Source organism: Macrotis lagotis, chromosome 1 (genome assembly GCF_037893015.1).
Source record: "Macrotis lagotis isolate mMagLag1 chromosome 1, bilby.v1.9.chrom.fasta, whole genome shotgun sequence".
Taxonomy (NCBI): domain Eukaryota; kingdom Metazoa; phylum Chordata; class Mammalia; order Peramelemorphia; family Peramelidae; genus Macrotis; species Macrotis lagotis.
Genome location: NC_133658.1, coordinates 347677267 through 347697504, shown reverse-complemented (window position 1 = coordinate 347697504; position 20238 = coordinate 347677267). Strand labels below are relative to the sequence as shown.

The 20238-nt window shown below is 38.1% G+C and overlaps 1 protein-coding gene across 4 annotated transcripts in view; it reads left to right on the top strand.

Moving 5' to 3' along the window:
* Nucleotides 1-14349, top strand: part of RPN2 (ribophorin II) — a 49531-nt gene extending 35182 nt beyond the window's left edge. Inside the window, exons 12-19 of one of the 4 annotated variants that reach the window (XM_074211944.1) lie at nucleotides 2039-2233; nucleotides 3567-3653; nucleotides 5375-5470; nucleotides 7619-7694; nucleotides 8592-8721; nucleotides 10617-10664; nucleotides 12289-12500; nucleotides 13990-14349. In XM_074211944.1, the coding sequence (XP_074068045.1) occupies nucleotides 2039-2233; nucleotides 3567-3653; nucleotides 5375-5470; nucleotides 7619-7694; nucleotides 8592-8721; nucleotides 10617-10664; nucleotides 12289-12500; nucleotides 13990-14036 (891 nt within the window). In that variant the 3' untranslated portion in view covers nucleotides 14037-14349. Of the gene's footprint in view, nucleotides 1-2038; nucleotides 2234-3566; nucleotides 3654-5374; nucleotides 5471-7618; nucleotides 7695-8591; nucleotides 8722-10616; nucleotides 10711-12288; nucleotides 12501-13989 lie in introns of all 4 variants that reach the window. The other 3 variants (XM_074211945.1, XM_074211946.1, XM_074211947.1) reach the window with 3 other exon arrangements.
* Nucleotides 14350-20238: the final 5889 nt, after the last annotated feature.

Here is a 20238-nt window from a genome sequence, read left to right as displayed (position 1 = left end):
GATATTTTTCTTGACTCCCTCCCTGTGAACTGTCTTCCATTTAACTGCAGCTTCTCTTCTTTTGGTTTCATTTATAGTAGTAATATCAAGACTTAGAAAATTCGTCTCCATTAGTAGTTTATCCTACTCCTTGACCACTAGAGAAGGAGCTCACATTTAGAGTACCTCCATATATCTGGATGAAAATATAAGAGCAACGACAGAAGGAAATGGGAAAGATCTTTAAAAATTATTATAGTAAACTATTTTCACCCTTAATAACAATGGAACTACCATACTTGAACTCTAAAATGAGTACCAGATGTGCCTTCCCAGGGGAGATAGAAATGTCACTAAAAATAACAGAGATGAGAAAGCTACCACACTAGATCCTGTGTACATGGATGAATTCTGTGCTAGTATCAGGTGACTCAAATACAGTTTTGAGAGTGATCAGGGGATCTGTACTGAAGGCATCTGAAGGAAGTACAGATGCTAAAGGCATCAAAAAAAAAATAAACCTTATTAATATCCAAAATAAAAAGCAACTGAGAGAACAACCACAACTTTCAGTCTTTATGCTTAATTTCCCACCTATACAAAATCAACATGAGTCATTTATTTCTGTATGAAACAGGATTATCCTTGATGATATTATTAGTAGGGAACAAGCAGGCTTTAGTAATCAGTATTAACAACAAACCACAGCTTTACCCATCTCTTCATCAGAGATGTAGGGGAGATGAGTTTTGATAAACATTTTACCTCAAGGAGGTAAAAGAGAGATCTCATACCAAAATATAGGATTTTTGTGACAGCAAAGAACTTTAGCAAAGTTGTTGACCATTAATTGAGAAATGACTGATCAATTTTGGTACACAAGATGAAAAGGAAAATTGCTAGGTCATAAAAAAGACAATACAGAGAATTCACAGTAAATTCAAAGTAAATTAAGCAGAATGAAGAAAATGATATACATGCTGACTATTTAATGTAAACAGAACCCAGTAAAATGAAATGAAATGCTTTGTAATTATAACAACTAAGCTTAACACTGGAAAAAGTTAAGAAAATGTACTTATCTTCCTTCATTGCCAATATGGTGGGCCATGGATGCAAACTATAATATACCATCAGACCCCATAGTTGATGTATTATGTGTGTTTTTAAATTTTTATTTATTTATATTTTTCTCTTTAAAGTAAATAACAAAATAGCTTGCTGAGTAGGGAAGGGAAAGGTACATATTTGCAGAAGAATGTGATAAGAAAAGTAACAGTAAGATTGCTTTTAGAGAGATTATTTCAATTTAAAATATCTTTAGTCCTAAGCAGTCATATTTAATATTTTGTGTGAAATGACACTGGTCAGGGGCAGGTAGGTATTGCAGTGGATAGAGCACCAACCCTGCAGTCAGGAGGGACCTGAGTTCAATTCTGGCCTAACTATATGACCCTGAGCAAGTCACTTAACCCCAGTTGCCTCAAAACAAAAAAGAGAGAAATTAGGAAGGAAGAAGTGACATTGTTCATGGTGACCTTGTGAAGTTCTCCATGATATTAGGGAACAGAATTAGCCTTGGATGAATGCTATTTTATTTGAAAATAAGTTATATTGATGTTTTTCTTTTTAATCATTATCATTTCCTGATAACACCACATCATGAAGGTCTCCCTTATAACATAAATTAAATACTGTGTTTGTGTCTAACCATAAAACCATTAAATTTAAATCTAACAGTTCTAAAAAATTGGAAATAAGCTGAGTCCTGCCTCATTTCCCTTTCTTTTCTTACTTTTCAATGGAGAAGTTAATTATACAGAGAAAAACTAGAAGAAAGGAAAAGTTGTAATAATCAAGAGCTTGAATGATTCTATTTCAAATCTCTGTAAGACTGGCACCAGGATTGTATGTCTGCTTGCTGTTAGGCTTCTCTGTGAAGGATCACTGGTCTATTCTTGTGACGATGGAGCCAGCAATTCAGTCTTGTTGACTAGATGTCAGACTCAATGGCATTTTGGAAAATCTCAGTGAAAGGTGCCTTTGTTATTCCTCCCAGACATTTGTCCGTCTCCACAATCAGAAAACTGGTCAAGAAGTGGTATTTGTTGCTGAACCAGATAGCAAGAATGTGTACAAGTTTGAACTGGATACCTCTGAAAGAAAGAGTGAATTTGATTCTGCCTCTGGTACTTACACCCTCTATTTGATCATTGGAGATGCTACCCTGGAGAACCCAATCCTCTGGAATGTGGTATGTACTTCAGTATCCCCAGACCTATTACTGATGACCTAGCCACAAGGAAATTACAATGAGAACATTTTGCAGAATCAGATATTATCAACCTAGGCATGATAGGGAAATTTTTATCCTATAGAGTGCCAGAGATAAGGATGATTTTTAGGTAAATAATCTCATTAAATTAATTAATTTGCCCACCTGATATTTATTGAATTCTATTTTATGTGTAAAGCACTGTGCTAGGCACTTTAGGGGTTACAAAGATGTATGAGAGTTCCTTAAGGAACTTGTTATATGGGGTTGGGAGTTAGAGGAGGAGGAATAATATGAATAACCAACTATATTACACAAGATAATATCTATGTTAAATGCTGCATGAGTGATGCAAAATACTCAAAGAATTCAGAGGAGGGAGAGATTACTTTTTTTGGTGAAAGTTATCAGAGCAAGTTTCATGGAATAGAAAAATATTAATGAGGAACTTATTATATACTTAGTTCTAAACTAAATGCTGGAGATACAAATATAGAATTGAGATACTCCTTGCATTGGAGACTTTCCATTCTAATGAGACATGATATAATGAGATACCTGTAGGAGAGGTTAACTTGCAGACTGAAGGAAATGTCAGGTGGCCTTTAATTCCCCAGCAAGAGAGATGACTGGGCCCCCCTATAGGGGTTGCTTTTGCTGAGCCCTCCAGATGTCCTTTGAAGTGTGAGCAGTTGGTAGGCCAAAGTAGGGACAGGAGTTGGTTGTTAAGCTGGATTTTGGAGCACAGATAGACTTTGGAAGACTGGGGAGGGAGGAAGAGCATGAGCAAAGGTGGGAAAGCACAAGGGCTTTTTGAGAAGATGCCCAGTTTGGCTAGAATATTTAAGTTCAGGATGGGGACTAGAGGGAGAAATTAAGACATGAAAGATAGATTACACCCACATTCTGGGAAGCCTTGCCTGGTAATTTGTCTCTTATGACAGAGAGTGAGACTATTGTATTTTCATTCTTCATCTAGGCCTTTTCTCTATATCCTTTTCATAATCATTTACTCCTTATAATGATGCAGGAATTCCAATGCACTTGGTTTAAAAAAAAATTTTTTTTTTAATTAACAAACATTTATTTGCTGGCCCTCCTACATTCTCCCCAGTGGAGGGAGGAAGGGGAAAAAAAAACCCTTGTAATCAGTGTGTATAGACAAGCAAAACTAATTCTGACATTGACCATGTCAGAGTCTCAGTCCATCACCTCACTATCTGAGAGAGAACTGATTAGTTAATTGTCTGAAAAAAATTGATCTCTCATCTCCAACCCCTTTCTATTGTAATTTCTTGCATTTTTTTTGTAGGCTGATGTGGTCATTAAATTCCCTGAAGAAGACACACCCTCTACTATCCTATCCAAGAACCTTTTTACTCCTAAACAGGAAATTCAGGTATGTGTTAAAAGGCTTGGCCTTATTAAGCAAGTACTGGGGGAGAAGAGAGCCGATTTTAATAAATGGATTGAGGGGCAGAAAGACAGTGAAGTACCCAGTTTGCTCTGACTTTTTTCTCTTTTTTTTAAATAAAAGAAAGACTTTATTTATTTTGAGTTTTATAATTTTTCCCCTAATCTTGCTTCCCTTCCCCCACCCCCCACAGAAGGCAGTCTGTTAGTCTTTACATTGTTTCCATGGTATACATTGATCTAAGTTGAATGCGATGAGAGAGAAATCATATCCTTAAGGAAGCAAAAAAAAGTATAAGAGCAAAATTACATAATAGGATAACTTTTAAATTAAAGGTAATAGTCTTTGGTCTTTGGTCAAAGTCTGCAATTCTTTCTCTAGATACAGATGGTATTCTCCATTGCAGATAGCCCAGAATTTTGCCTGATTGTTGCACTGATAGAATGAGCAAGTCTATTAAGATTGATCATCACCCCCATGTTGCTGTTAGGGTGTACAATGTTCTGTTTCTGCGCATCTCGCACAGCATCAGTTCATGCAGATCCTTCCAGTCTTCCCTGAATTCCCATCCCTCCTAGTTTCTGATGTCTGACTTTTTTCTCAATGCAATACAATGTGGTACCCATAAGTTTTAGATCTGCTTAGGATGCTCTCCTTTTACACCCTTATAAGTGGGGTGGCTTATAAGTGGAGGCAAGCTTGTCATGGTAGCACAAATGCAAGGTTGGGCATCAGGAGCCTTCGGTTCTAGCTTTGACTCAAGTCTAGATGCATTAGTTTAGGTAAGTAAGGTAACAACTTTGGGCCACAGTTTTCTCTTCTGTCAAACAGAAGTGAAAAATACCATTCCTATTTACTTTGTATCAAATGAGATATTGAATGTTAAAGTATTTTGAAAAATTAAAATCACTTTACAGGGATGAGATCTCACATTTTAATAGAAGAGAGGCTTGGGGAGGGAATACAACAGTAGGAAGGAACTTTGACTGGGTTACCTTGGGAGGGAGCTGAATTGTCTGGCAAGATTAAGAAGTGGAAGTATGTTAGGGTATTTTTCTCAGAATTATGTTATGGCCTGACTAAAAATTTAAGAAAGAAAGATATTTGAACCTGCAAGAAAGATGAACTGAAAGAGAAATAAAGAACCTATAAGTCCTATAGATGTATAACAAAGAAATCATCTGTGATTAGAAACTTCAGTCATATAAATAGTACCATTTAGTACCAGTTCAGTTCATCAAAAGGCAAAGGAAATGGAGAAATCCAAGAGAAACTTGACCACCATAAGGGCACATCTTGGAAATCCATGTATTTGGCCATCTGCTTTGCAAAACTGATTGTTTGCTTACACTGTTAGAATCAGTTTGAGAAAGGTATTTACTGAATTGTGTTCTGAGACCATTTAGTTCCTTAAGGAGGAAGGGTTAGAAATTAAGACTGAGTGAAGTCAGAGCCCAGTTGTTTTGTAGTTGTGGTAGCTTGACACCAGAGATATTTGACTGTAGTAACCATCTTTAGTGCTATCTCCAATGACATTGGAGGGAACTATAGGTCATCCAGTCCAACCCTATCACTTTAAAAAAGGGGTAGACTGAGTCTTAGAAAAAAAGAAGTGATTTCCTTAGCATGACACATAATAAAAGAACCAAAATTTATTGCGTAATATAATAATACTAAAGTGTTTTTGCTGTATCTTCTGTTATCAGCACTTGTTTCGAGAGCCAGAGAAGAGACCACCCACTGTAGTATCCAATACATTCACTGCCTTGATCCTTTCCCCCTTACTTTTGCTCTTCATTTTGGTGAGTAGACACAATTAACATAGCAATTTGTGTTTAGAGATTGAGTCAAAAACAGCAACTCTGCCAAAGTATCCTTGGTGTTCTTTTATGACATAGTTTAAAGGCAGTAGCAAATGACTTACAAACTATAAACAATTCAGATTCAATAAGAAATGGTATTCTATAATGTGAAATTGTGATAAACATTTACCATGGCATATAAAGGTGAAATATGATGCAATTCCTGCCCTCAAGGAGCTTATAATTTAGGAGGCTAGATATGATGTATACAACTAATTGTGACCCAGATTGGGATATGACAGATGCAAAACAAAAGGTACTTTTCTTCTGAGGAAGAAATCACTTTCCAGTGAGGGTGATTAGGGAACAAAATATTTATTTTACATACAGCACATATTATGCTTCATGAGAGGTGTGGTACTTGAATTGGGCCTTGAAGAAAGAAAAGGGTAGGGTTTCTGTTTGTTGTTTTTTTTTGCAAGGCAATGGAGTTAAGTGGCTTGCCCAAGGCCACAAAGCTAGGTAATTATTAAGTGTCTGAGGCCGGATTTGAACTCAGGTCCTCCTGACTCCAGGGCCAGTGCTCTATCCACTGTGCCACCTAGCTGCCCCAGGATAGGATTTCTGCATGGAGACCAGGCTTTGGTATGTATGGAGAGGATTAGTAAGAAATAGAATGGTGGGTTAGAATGAAATTGATAAGGGCTTTAAGGTTTTCTTAAATATAATAAATACTAGGAGAGTTGTTATAGAGAAATGACATGCTTAACAAATGGGTTTCTCTGGTCACCATATATTGTTGGAGGATTATCTAGAGGAGATGAGACTGGAGGCTAAGACCAGATAGATAAATTATGAAGTTAGTGAGGATGTCAGTGAAAATGTTGGCAGTAAGAAGGCAGAGAATGAATACAAGAGGTTAAATTCAACACAGCTAGTTAGTTTTTGAGATATTGAAAGCAAGTCAGAGGAGCCAGAGATGACTGAAGGTTTGAATCTGAGTGAAATCATTACTAGAAGTAGGAGAATGGGCAGGTTTTATTGGAAAGCTTATTTTGTTTGAACTTGTGTGGACCTAGCCAGTGTACAATTGGAAATAGAAGACAAGGTAGATATCTGGAATCATTGCATAGAGGTACTAATTGAAACTATGTAAATTGAACATAATCACCAAAGCAAGATGTATTAAAGAGAGAGGAAAAAGAGGGGCAAGCATAGATGGAGCTTCGGGGACAAGTGTAGTACTTAGAAAATGAAAAGGGGAGACATAGAAATAGTTTAAGAAAGCTGGAAACCATGTCAGGATCTAATGATGAAGGGGAAGAAGGGATAAGGTAATAACTGTGACTTTAAGGACTTAATACAGTTGAATCAAGATTTGGGTTAGGTTTTAATATAAAGAGTAATTGAACAAATATTCAGCTTTAGAAGATTGGCTAAGCAAATTAGAAAGTACTATATAGTTATTAAAAATAGCAGGTGGACTATAATTGATGAGTTGAATGGTTTATATATAAAGGAAGTGAAAAAAAGCAAAACTCAAAGTAACATGTAGAAACTGATTGTAATCATTTAAATCTATCTGTGCATTGATAAGAATTAGAACTTGAAGAGCAGTAAGTATGTTCCTTACATTCTTTCTTCAAAGATACATGGTCTGGGTAAATAAGATCTAAGTGATATGCTTTATATTTCCAAAAACTTGAACCAGGATCTGAAAGCTTCATAATAATCCTCTTTGCCATGTATATCCTGAAGAGCAAACAGCACAATTTTGATTTTATAGCAGATCTCACTTCTTGCTAAGTTTGCCTTTACGTAATATTTGGAAATTTTTATGACTGGAATCAGTTTCTTTTGAACTTAGCAATTGTAAGGCCTTTTCAGTTTTATGACTTTATTAACTTTTTACTCAAGTAATTTATGTCTGAAAATTAGGATACCTTGCCAACAAGCTTAGTGAACTAGTGACATGTCTATGATGGAGTAACTTACGAACATTTTTTTGTCACTGAAAGACATTTCTCTTTCCAAATTGAACCCATATTCAAACAGCCCGTTGGGTTGTTGAGTGGATTAGTAATGACACTGACCATGTGTTACCTATATTTTAATGTCTTTTTAATGTGTGTTTTCCCCATTTTGCAGTGGATTCGGCTTGGGGCCAATATTTCCAACTTCACCTTTGCTCCTAGCACTATTATTTTTCACCTGGGACATGCTGGTAAGTCCACCAGACAGCTAATTCTACTTCACCTTTCTGACATTCAGACTGCACACACAAAAAAGCCCTATTAAGTGAACTCACAACCTATTAACTATAATGACTTAATAGGATATCATTTCTTTCTTCCTCCTGGCTTTTAGAATGGTTAATATGGTGATAAACCTGTTTGGTCCATCAGCTTATGGCAGCCATCGTTCTGTAGCAGGCTTCTTCAAGCAGTCCATTTACTTTCATTTAATAGCCATGTTCATTTCAAGAGATTACTTTATTATATCTTTACAATGGACCGCCTTCTAGATGAAGTGTTGACTGAGTTTCCCGGGGCTCTTCCCTCTGCACTGATTTTCACATTTACCCAGAGGGAGTGTCTGCTCATTTATTCAAAAGAACCCCATTTCAGAGCCAGATGAACTGATCCAAACCATGCATTAAAAGACCATTTTATCACTTAGAGATTTTAAAGCTAATTTTTTTTACTTTTTTTCTCTTTGTCATCCTTATGGCCAAGATTGACTAGATAGTGATTCTATCAAGCCCACTATGATTAAAAAATGTTTAGTCTTGCCAGATCTTTTTTCCATAAAATGCTCTTAATTTTAAAAATACTTGCACATACATTTTCTCATTTGATTCTTTTAAGACTTCTAGGAATTAGAAAGGGCTAGAATAATTTTCATTTTTCATCGGAGAGAAGTGAAATGTAAACAGGCTAAATGAATTATCAGAGGTTACACTGCTAAGTGGTGGGTCCTTAAGTCTTTGACACGAAGCCACCCTTTGTTCTTTCCATGTCTTTTTCGGTTGTATACTTAAGTGTGTTATTTTTAAAATCATCAATAACATAATAAGTTCTTGATTTCCTTTAGTGCCTGATAATCATATCCCTTCTCTTAGCTATGCTTGGCCTCATGTATGTCTACTGGACTCAACTCAACATGTTCCAGACCCTAAAGTACTTGGCCATCTTGGGGAGCATCACATTCCTGGCAGGCAACAGAATGCTGGCCTACAAAGCAGTAAAGAGGTAAAGTGGGGTAATGTAGGGGCATTTTGATGGAGGTAAAGAGCCATGATGGGAATTGGTTTCTTTATAAAATGATCTTGTTTTATGTTCTTAGTTACATCAGCTGCTTTAATGGCCATCCTCTCTGGAGGTTTCCTCCTGGACCTGTACAATGACTTTTGACATTTTAGGCAGACAGTAGTTTGCCTCTTTCCTGTAAGCAAAAAGGAAGCTCGTCAGTCAGCTATTATCAGGGTGAATCACTGCTGATATCAGTGCAGGTTGGGACGTAGGGAGCATGGAGAAGAAGGCAGTAAACAAAAATGATGAAATATTCAGAGGTAAAGAAGATGACCAGAGATTCTTCCTGGATTGATAAAATGGAATTAACTTTGATCTCATGACTTGATGGATAAGGGCTGTGTATTCTAAAAAGAAAGATATTCTCATATATTTAAGGGAGTACTTGTCACTTGGATCCAACCTAGAAGTAGAGGCTGTAATCACATTGTCAGAAAGGGGCCATTCACTGATCAGCACCAAGTATATTGAAGCCTCAACAATTTAAGTCTCTAGTGATTAGAATGAGGTTAGGGAATAATTACTTTATGATGATTTGGAGGGTTTAGAACATCTGCTATGAGATTTGCTTTAATTCATCACATGTAAACATTCTGTTCCCTTCCTCTGCAGAAACTGAGAGATTCCTTGTATGCATAATTAATCATGTCTCACCCTGATCCCTTTGGCTCGGGGAAACTTTGTAAGATACTCCCTTAAGAACTTGAGACAACTGATATAATGTTACTTCCTCTGTCCCAAGTAAAGACCACATTCATTGCTTTTTCATCAAGTCCCTTTCCCAGGAGCAGCCCACTGTTCCTTCAGCCCTAGGAACCTCCCATGTTCTATAAGGAACCCCCACAGTGCTGACTCAAGGTCTTCCCTATTAACATGGGAGTGCCACCTCTTGTCCTGAGGAAAACCAGGCATTCCAGACTCAAATTCACCTGCTCCTTGTAATTGCCAGTCCTTGAGGTGATTCCAGATAGATAACTACTTGGATTTCCAAGCTGAATTAAAGGAAGATATAACTGCAAAGAGTATTTTCTATATGGTTTGTCTCTGTTAGAACCTGGATTATTTGAGCCAACTAAAGGCATACAGATAAAGGTAAAAATCATGTTTTGTGGGTTCAGTACAATAGTCTCCCTCTTCCCCATCCCTTGGATATGTGTGTGTGTGTGTGTGTGTGTGTGTGTGTGTGTAGCTAGTCTGAAGATTTAGTAGTTTCCTCATCTAATTTGGCCACCAGTTTAGCAAATCAGAGACTAATAGAAGGACACAGAACAGAAAGTTTTGCCATTGCCAAAGCTTCTGTTGTATATCTTCAATTGTCTTACTGTGGAGCACTGGGCAAAGAAATATATCTGAATTCCTTGTGATAGATAGTTAGAGCTCCACCAGGGCTTCCCTTAGCTCTAGCACTCGCAGCAAGTTCATTTTCTTTCATTTTCCTAGCTCCTTCTGATGTTTTCACTTTCCTTTGCCCTTGCCTTTTCATGGGAACTGAGCACTCCAAGCAATTTTTGAAACAGTCTAACCTTCTCTTGTGACTTAATGTGTAGAATCCCAAAGATGGCAGAAAAGCTTAATTGTGTGAAAATACCACTCTTCTGAAGGTGCCTTGGCAAACCAAGCAGGAATGTGAGGGGAAGTGTTTGACTCAAGGATTGCACTTGCTGTATGATCCTAAGAGAGAGCTGCCATACCTGACTTGGGAGAGACAATTAGATTCTAACTGGAAAATGAGTGATACTAATGGAAGCCCTGGTGATTTGTGCCTTTTCTTTCTTCTGCTTAATTCTCCTCCTCACTATCCTTTCTTGATTCTCAAACCCTCTTTCCTTTGGCAGGATCGCTGCAGAACAGAGCAGTAGATTGGCAAAATATAGGACACTACGGTAAACCCAAAGGGGGGGTCTTACTAATGACCAGCTCTTCCCAGAAGTAAGGGCCCTTTCTGAATTTACTTGCCTCACGCATGTTGGTTGTTCCATCTAATTCTCACCTCCCTCACTTCCTGGGCCCAAGCAGTATTATTTCCACCTGCTGGATAAGTCTGGGACTCTGGAACATGATAACCCTACTTCCACCCCAAATATGTCTTTTCTTTGGAGGTCACCACATAACTTGTACCAAAATGGTCCAGATGTCTCATGTCTTATATCAAGGAAGCTATGACTCTCTTACCCTTCATTTTTATGAGATGCTCAGTGCCTGTAAAAGGGTTCTTTGCTGATCACATTATAGTGGAATTCAGCTCAATGTAAATGGGGTCAGATTCTGACCCACTCATAGAAGCCCCCACTCAATAATACCAAAAGGAACTTTGTGAATCCCAAGGATCATGTTTGAATAAGAAGCCAGAGTAAGGGGCAGCTAGGTGGCTCAGTGGATAGACCACTGGCCCTGGAGTCAGGAATACCTGAGTTCAAATATAGCCTCAGACTCTTAATAATTACCTAGCTGTGTGGCCTTGGGCAAGCCACTTAACCCCATTGCCTTGCAAAAACTAAGAAGCCAGAGTATTTGAGGTGACTCTTTTCTATGATTGGTGATGAGGGCCAGATTTAAATAGTGGGATCCACTATTATTGTCTTGTCCAGGCAGTGTCTTTCATCCTTGTCATAAATTTTTGGCCATTTTGCAGATTTAAATCAAATCATGATACTCAGTGAGCTATATGATAAGGATTGATGACCACAAAAGCATGGTGACGAGATAGCAAAGCTGGAATCAGAAAATAAGTTCCTAGAGTTCAGAAAGTGGCTAGGAGTAGTCCTGTTCTTCCCCCTGCCAGTTAAAAATCCTTCTTCATTCTTAGATCATTTTTCATGAGAATGCTTTCCAGGAGTTGAGAGTGATTGTTTGACACTATATTGATCAGTTCCAATAGGCTTATGATAATTAGAAGGAAAAGTAGAATGATGGTTGAATTTTAGAGGCCTACCTATAGTTATTTGGTTGTATTGAAAGCTGTTCTCTCAGCCAGACTTAAGCACTATGATTTTTGTTCACTCTCTCCAAGAGGATAATTCATGCTATTTTATGAACCGAATCTGCTTTTCCTCAGCCCTCAGTGCAGACAGAACTCTTGGTTTTGTCATGAAGTCTCATTCCTCTATCTGAGGCCTACTTGGGAAAGTACTGGTATTGAGGTTCTTGTTGTTCTTTCTGCTGTATACTCATTAGATTTCATTATGAATTGAGATAGTAGTTTGATTCTCACATATTACTTATGTTTATAAGTCCAGATAGCTTTAGGGAAAGAGAAGTTAACTTGATCATTTGGATTTGGGGGATTTTCTGAGGATGGGATTTTAAGAAAAAGCCCTTAGTCTTTATGTTTGTGTTCTTTTGAGTTTTAACTGACAAGAGTAGTTCCTGGTTTTTTGTTTTTTTTTTTTGAAAAAGTTCTTTTTCAAAGGGCAGAGGGCTACTAAATTACTTTGGGAGGGTTACAGTGCTTTTTACATGGTAGGCTTTCAATAAATGTTTGTTGGTTAATTAATTGATTGGAGTTAGGGTCGAGAACGCCAAAACAAATCGTCAAGCCAAGGAAACAATCAGGAGTCGGGGTCAGGTAACCAGCCCGGGGTCGGAGATCCGGAAAGCAGGATCTGGAGTGAAGCAGAGGCAGCAAACAGGAAGCGAGGACAGGAGCACAGGAGATCAGGATCAGGTCGCCAAGGCAACATCAGGAACACTGGAGAGCCGAGTCGGGTTGCTAAGCCAAGGTTAGGAACAGAGATCATAGCCAGGAGGGGTAGGGGAAGCATAGAGATAGAATTTTAACTTATAGTTTGGGGGCGGGGAATGTAGATCATCAGCAGTACCTAGAGGCCCTTAATACCTGGCTGAACCTAGTGATGCCTTTTCCCTTTTACTCTGACTTGAAAAGCTAATTTCTATATTCTCAGCCTAACCTGCTTTCCCCCCAGGGCTTTAACATGCTCCTAGAGTAATAGGAGGAAGAAACTTCTAGGATTCAGGGAAATTACCTTACCTTTTTGTCCCCCCTTGGACTACTTCCTTTCCTCTTCCATTCCCCTCTTTTTCCTTTCTCTCCCTTTCCCTTTACCACATTTCTCAGTTATTCAGTGGAAATCAACCTACCACCCTTGATTCTTGGGCAAATATTTGGGTTTGAGGCATCAACAGACAGTTTCTAGGCAAAACTTCTTAGCTAAGAAATCATTTTGTTCAAACTTTCTTTTATTAATCTCCCTCTTCATTGCTTATCCTCTCATTTCCCCTAAACTGGGTAGAAACATTGAGTTTAAAAAAATGCTTGCTTGAATAAGGGTGCTTTCACTGCATGCTCATGCTGCTGTCTGCATGTCAATTTCTATGTAAACACGTTCCATCTCTTCAGGTTCTTGTCTCAGAAAGGATGGATTAGATGCCAAACTAGAAATGTAGAGGCCTCTGCATATATTGGATTTGACTTTTGTTGCTTGTGGTTTCCTAAGGAAAGACTGCTAAGTGTTTGTGCCTCCCTTAGAGTTTATTTCTTCATTAGATTCCTACTCTCTGTAATTGAATCTTTACAGTGTTGAATCCTCAATGCTCTATAGAACTGCAGAGGGGAGAATGGCATTTTTCAGAACTTTCCTTTCTCCCTGACAGCTGGACTGATTTAAAACGCTTGAATTTATGTACTTCACCCATAACGTGACCTTAGCCAGGTTTGAAATTGTTGCCAATTTTGCTTTCTTTTGCAACCTGGGAAAAGGACCACAGGAAGGAGGGATTGTGATTACACAATAAAATCTCAAGTGTTTTTCCTATGAGATTTTTGTTCCAGTGAGCCAGTTTCCCTTCCTAGAAGCCAGACTTTCCTTGGCTTGGAAGCATAGCTGGGCTAGTGGTAACTTTTAGGGAGTTTTGAAGCCCTTAACCCTTCCATACATAAGACTTGTTTGGTAAGTTGGAGTCATCCAGGTCAAAGTTCTTTAACCTTCATCTATTCTCTTGCTTTTTTCCTCTGGTTGAAATTCAACCTGATTTGGGTGCTGCATTGAGTTTAATGTCACTAGCCTCATCTTGTCTCTTTGTGTTTGCACATCCCATTCTTCATATTTGTTCATCTTCTGTGTTTATGATCTTAAGAACTAGAATCTTTCAATGTCAAATATGCTTGATCACCTGATTGACATTAGGTAAGAATTTCAATAGCAAATTAAAACCTGAGATAATTTTGCCTATTTCTCCCTTTTCTTTCAGAGCAACACAGTAGTACCAGAAGAAAGAAGGAAAGTCTAAAAACTTGAAAGAATGTTCCATGGAATAGAAGCCAAGGAACAATTTACATCTTGGAGAGTGGAACATGGAACAATTTTTGTTTAAAGCAAAGCAAACAAAAAAAATTCCAGCATCCTTATGGTTGTACTTTTGCTTGTCTTTTGTTTTTTTCACTCTCCTGTTGAGCAACTCTGTAAGCCTGGATGTTCGATTCCTTTGGAATTAGGGCCATCAGCCTTCAAAGAGGCTGTGACAGATTTCTTAAGAATGCCCAACTGTTGAGTTTTGGAATGTTTAAGGTCTAATTATTGTGATTTGTAATAAAGAGTCTGATAAGAGGAATAGAGACCTCTGAGAGTTTTATTCAAATATTTCTGGGGTGGTAGATTTCTAGTATATGTATCACATAGGTAAGTAGTTGTTTGCTTAGCAAAAAAACTAAGCAAGTTGACTAGAGCATTACCTTGGGAATTCTGGTCTTGGTGTTGTATAAACCCTCACTTCTTCTTTCTCTTACTAGGATTGGGAATTTTCTGAAATATCCTCCTAGTTTTTACCCAGCATGATTGTCCTTCCTTGGTGAATATCCAACTGTATCTTGGGATCTGTTATCTAGCTTTCTTTAGCATCTAGGATTTCTGTTTTAACAAATATAATGATATAATGTGTAGTTTTTGGGTAAGTGCAGCAGATACTGTCCAGGGTTCTGAAATAGGAGAGGCCATATGAATTTTATTTGGGCCTACTTCTGTTCTAATAGATAGAGGTGAGAGATCATAGGCCCATATAGATTTGGAGCTTTAAGGGATTTCAGAAGTCATGTAGTCCAATCTCACTTTATGGAAGAAAGAACAAAGGTCCAGAGTGGGTATGATGACACACAGATGGTAAGTAGCAGAGTCAGAATCTGAAATCCTATTTTTTAATTCCAAAGTAGTAAACCACAGTAAGCCATTTTGCAATTGCATTCCTTTTCCCAAGCTTCTTGAACCTTTGAGCAATATTTGTCTTATCCATCTAAGCAGAGTACTTTATGATATGATTTTAGATTTGTTAGAAAAGCCCCTTTGGGGGCAGCTAGGTGGCATAGTGGATAAAGCACCAGCCCTGGAGTCAGGAGTACCTGGGTTCAAATCCGGTCTCAGACACTTAATAATTACTTAGCTGTGTGGCCTTGGGCAAGCCACTTAACCCCATTTGCCTTGCAAAAAAAACTTAAAAAAAAAAGCCCCTTTGCCCAAAACCTTTTCATAAGACTTATAGTTCTTCACTCTTAACTTTCCAGAAATTCTACCATTTAAAAATTTGTTTCACCAATCATTCTGGCAATTTGAAATTATGCTTTAAAAAATGACTAGGATGCTAACATTCAGAGAAACCAATGCTAGACAGGTCAAAGATAGATATAAGGAACCCACAAATCCCAAAGTATTGGTTTTAGTTTTTGTTGCAGCAAAGAACTGGAAGTAAAAGAAATGACTATTAGGGAATAGCTAAACAAATTATGAAACATTGAAAAATTTAGACAGTACAGTGTGATGACCATCCTTAAAAATGGCTAGGGCTTATTTGGGTGGAAATACTTCTGTGATCCTGGGTAAGTCACTTTATCTTTGAACCTCAGGGGTACCTTCTCTGTAAAAGTGACAGAGTTGAACTTGTTGGCTTCACAGGTCACTTCCAATGTACAATCTGTGATCCTATGATGTACACAAATAAGTAAACGGGGCAGAGCCAAGATGGCAGCATGAAGGCAGCATTCCCCAAGAACTCCGACCCCCCCCAACCCCCAAAAAACAAAGGATGGCTCTAGCCAAAATTTAGAGGGGCAGAACCCACAGAAAGGCTGAGTAATACATTTTCCCAGTCCAAGATATCTTAGACGTTCTGCCAGAAAGGTGTGCTTCACCAGAACCCGGGAGTTAGAAAAAAAGCCACAGCAGAGCACAGCCCAACACAGCCCAGAGATTGCCAGCAACAGCTTGAAGGAGTGGTGAGAGAACTCTGCTGCACCTGGGTGAACACGGAGTGAGGAACACTGACTGCAGAGCCTGCAGTTGAGAATCGAGGGAAAGCAGCCTGCACCCCCAGAGATGGTAAAGGAAGTCTGCAGAGATTTCTCTGCTCTCCCTGGGGTAGGACTCTGCTGTTTGCCTACACTCAGACTCAGGTTAAAGTTTGGGCTTCCATACTAAGATAGCTGGATCCCACCTTATAGCCCCAGGGCAGAGGGCAATGCTGTGGTTATCTATATATCAAAGCAGGGGCTAGAGAGCATAAGACCTTGGAGGAATAAAGGTCCCAGTGGAGTGTTCCCCTCAAAAAAAAAACCACCCCAAAGCCTTGGAAGTGCTGTAAATTAGTCTTGGGCTAAGGAAATGAGTAAACAGAAAAAGAAGAATCTGACCATAGAGAATTACTTCAGTTTCATGGAAGATCAAAACACATACTTAGATGATGACAAAATCAAAGCTTCCATATCCAAAACCTCCAAGAGAAATAGATAATAGGCTCAGACTGGATGAGCTCCAAAAAGACTTTAAAAAGTAAGGGAGGTGGAGGAAAAATTGGGAGGAGAAATGAGAGCAATGCACAAAAATCATGAAAACCAAATCAAAAGCTTGGTGAAAGATCTACAAAAAAATACTGAAGAAAATAATATGTTAAAAACCAGTTTAGGCCTAATGGAAAAAGCAAAACAAAAGACAAATGAAGAGAAGAATGCCTTAAAAAGCAGAATTAGCCAGCTGGAAAAGGAGATAAAAAAAGCTCTCTGAAAAAAATAACTCCTTCAAATGCAAAATGGAAGTAAATGAAGCTGATGGCTTTGTTTTTTTTATTAGGTTTTTTTTTTGCAAGGCAATGGGGTTAAGTGACTTGCCCAAGGCCACACAGCTAGGTAATTATTAAGTGTCTGAGAAGATGTGAACCCAGGTACTCCTGATTCCAGGGCTGGTGCTCTATCCACTGTGCCACCTAGCTGCCCCCAGCTGATGACTTTGTAAGAAAGCAGGAAGAAATAGAACTTTTCCAAAAAAAGCCAAAAATTAGAAGAAAATGTGAAATATCTCATTGGAAAAACAACTGACCTTGGAAACAGATCCAGAAGAAATAATCTGAAAATTATTGGACTATCTGAAAACCATGACCAGAAGAGCTTAGACTTTATTTTTCAAGAAATAATATAGCAAAATTACCCTGATATCCTAGAAGCTGAGTGTAAAATAGAAATCAAGAGAATTCACCAGTCACCCCCTGAAAGGGATCCCAAAAGAAAAACTTCCAGGAATATTATAGCCAAATTCCCAAACTCCCAAATCAAAGAGAAAATTCTAAAAGCTGCCAGAAACAGACAATTCAATTACTGAGGCTCCATAGTCAGGATTACACAGGATCTGGCAGCATCTACTTTAAGGGCTCGTAGGGACTGGAATATGATATTCCAGAAGGCAAAAGATCTTGGTTTACAACCAAGAATCAACTACCCAGCAAAACTGAACATCATCTTTCAGGGGAAAAGATGGACTTTCAATGAAACAGGGGACTTTCAAACTTTCCTAACAAGACAACCAGAGCTGAACAGAAAGTTTGATCTCCAAGTACAGGATTCTGGTGAACCATAGAGGGAGTGGAAGAGGGACTAACTATGAGGAACTTGATGACGTTGAACTGTTTGTATTCCTGCATGGGAAGAAGATATAACTCATATGAACTTTCTCATTTATAAGAGCTGTTAGAAGGAGCATATATAGGCAGGATATAGGAAGGAGCGGAATATAATGGTATGAGGTGGTAAAGGGATGGAGTCAGTGGGCGATGGGGGAAAGTACTTAGAGGAAGGAAAAGGTGATGAAAAAGAAGCTGAGATATTTCACTAAAAGTCAGAAAAAAAGCTTTTTCAATGGAGGGGAAGGGGGAAGGCAAGGGGGAATGAGTGAGCCTTCATTCTCATCAGAAATGGCTCAGGGTGGAACTGACATACACACTTAATAGGGTGAGGAAATCTGTCTTGCCCTGGAGAAGGATGGGAGGAAAGGGATGGGATGAGGGGGAATGGGGGGGGAGGGGAAGGGGGGGAATAGGTGATAGAAGAAAGGGAAGATCCGAGGGAGAGGGTACTCAGATTCAACACACTTCTGGACAGGGCCAGGATGAAAGGAGAGAGAGAAAAGAATAAATGAGAGTGGGAAGGAATAGATTGTAGGTGCAGTTAGTAATAGCAACTGAGGGAAAAATATTAAAGCAACTTCTCTGGTGGACTTATGATAGGGAAAGCAACTCACTCCAGAGACAGAGCCATTGGAATCTGAACACAGATTGAAGTACAATTTTTTTTTTTCTATTCTTGAGGTTTCCCATCTTCTTGGAGGGGAGGGGGTTTATGTTTATTCTTATGCTTAGTCTTATAACATTCAATTTACTCCAATGTATGGCATGGAAACAATGTAGAGACTGTCAGCCTTCTTTCTTGTGGGGGGGGGAAGTGGGGGGGGGAATTGTAGAATTCAAAGCCTTGCAAAAAATGATGGGTACATATTACTATTGTATATAATTGGAAAACAAATAAAATGTTAAGAATGAAGTAAACAAAACCAGGAAAATGATATATACAATGACTGTAACAACATAAACAAAAAAATAGAAATTTAGTACTACATAATAAATGACCAATCATAGTCCCTGAGAAGAGTAGAGAAAAATATACCATCACCCTCTCTTTTCAAAATTTGGGGATTATGGATGTGTAATATTGCATATTCTCTCAGACATAGTTCATGTGTTGACTTGTTTTGTTGAACTGCTTTTTTAAATCTTTGTTTTATAGAATGACTTGTTGAGTAGGAGGGAGGGATATACATAGGAAGATTTAAATATAAGTACAAAAATAAGATTTAAGTTTTGAGTTTTAAAGAAAATGAAAGAAAGACTCCTTCCCAAATCTGTGTGAGTAAACGGATCATTTTTTAAAATAAGAAAATAATTTTAGATTAATTAGGATAGTAAGTCATTTGTATTTTATGGTAAATTTTTTTTTTAATAATGAAATATCTTTCCTCCTAACATCTGCTGAGAACAGTCACATGAAAACAGAAATTTTGGAGGGGCTTAAAAAGGCATTTTAAAACATGAGGCACTTGGGAAAAGCAATTTTGAGTTGGATAATGGAGTGTGGATGTTAAGGTAGCATGGGCATCCCCGGTAGGTAGACAAGTGGAATAATTGCAGGTGAACTTTTTTTTTGCAAGGCAATGGGGTTAATGGGATTAAGTGACTTGCCCAAGGTCACATAGCTAATTAATTATTAAGTGTCTGAGTCTGAATCTGAACTCAAGTCCTCCTGACTCCAGGGCTGGTGTTCTATCCACTGTGTCATCTAGCTGTCCCTAGCTGTGCCACCCAAGGTCTGTTTTCTTGGATCTTGAGTTTCCCTTACTAGAAAAAGTATTGACCTTTCTTTATTACTATGTGTTATGCCAAATCACCTTATTCCTTTTAATCATAATATCCTTTATTTTTCTCCTTAAATTGTCTTAGACTGATAATGATACAATCTTTCACTTCTTGGTAGAAAGACTGGACTAGAAGCGCAAAATTTGTAGGTAACCAAGGTATTGATTTGTTTTCCTTGATTAAGCTTATTTACTACAAGGGAAAGTATAGTATTTTATATATATATATATATATATATATATATATATATATATATATATAGAGATATAGAGAGAGAGAGAGAGAGAGAGAGAGAGAGAGAGAGAGAGAGACAAAGGGAAAACAGCAATGAAACTAAAGATCAGAAGGAAGTTCAGGAGTCCTTGCAAGCTGTGCAATTTTGTTAATGCTTAAAATGCTTATAAGCACAAATTTATGGTTTCATATACAGTCCTGGTCTTTGTATGTTGACATATTCATGTTTTGGGATGTTCAAAGTTCATAATAAAAAAAATTTGTTTTTAGTCTTAGAAAATGTTCTGTTTCTTTGCCATATTGCCTCTCTGTAAGATTCTCTAGGCTTCGCCATCTGTTCTGGCTTCCAGATATCCAGCTCTGTCAATCATCTTATTTAACTGAGGCTTCTTAGACCTTGTCATCCACCCTAACACCTCACCCTTAGGTGAGACCCTTCTGGACTTTCCTGTCTGCTCTCATACTTTTCTTTTGTGGGTTGTCTCCCCACCCCCCCCAATCAAGAGTATAAGCTCTTTGAAACCAGTGATTATCTTGTTTCTAGTG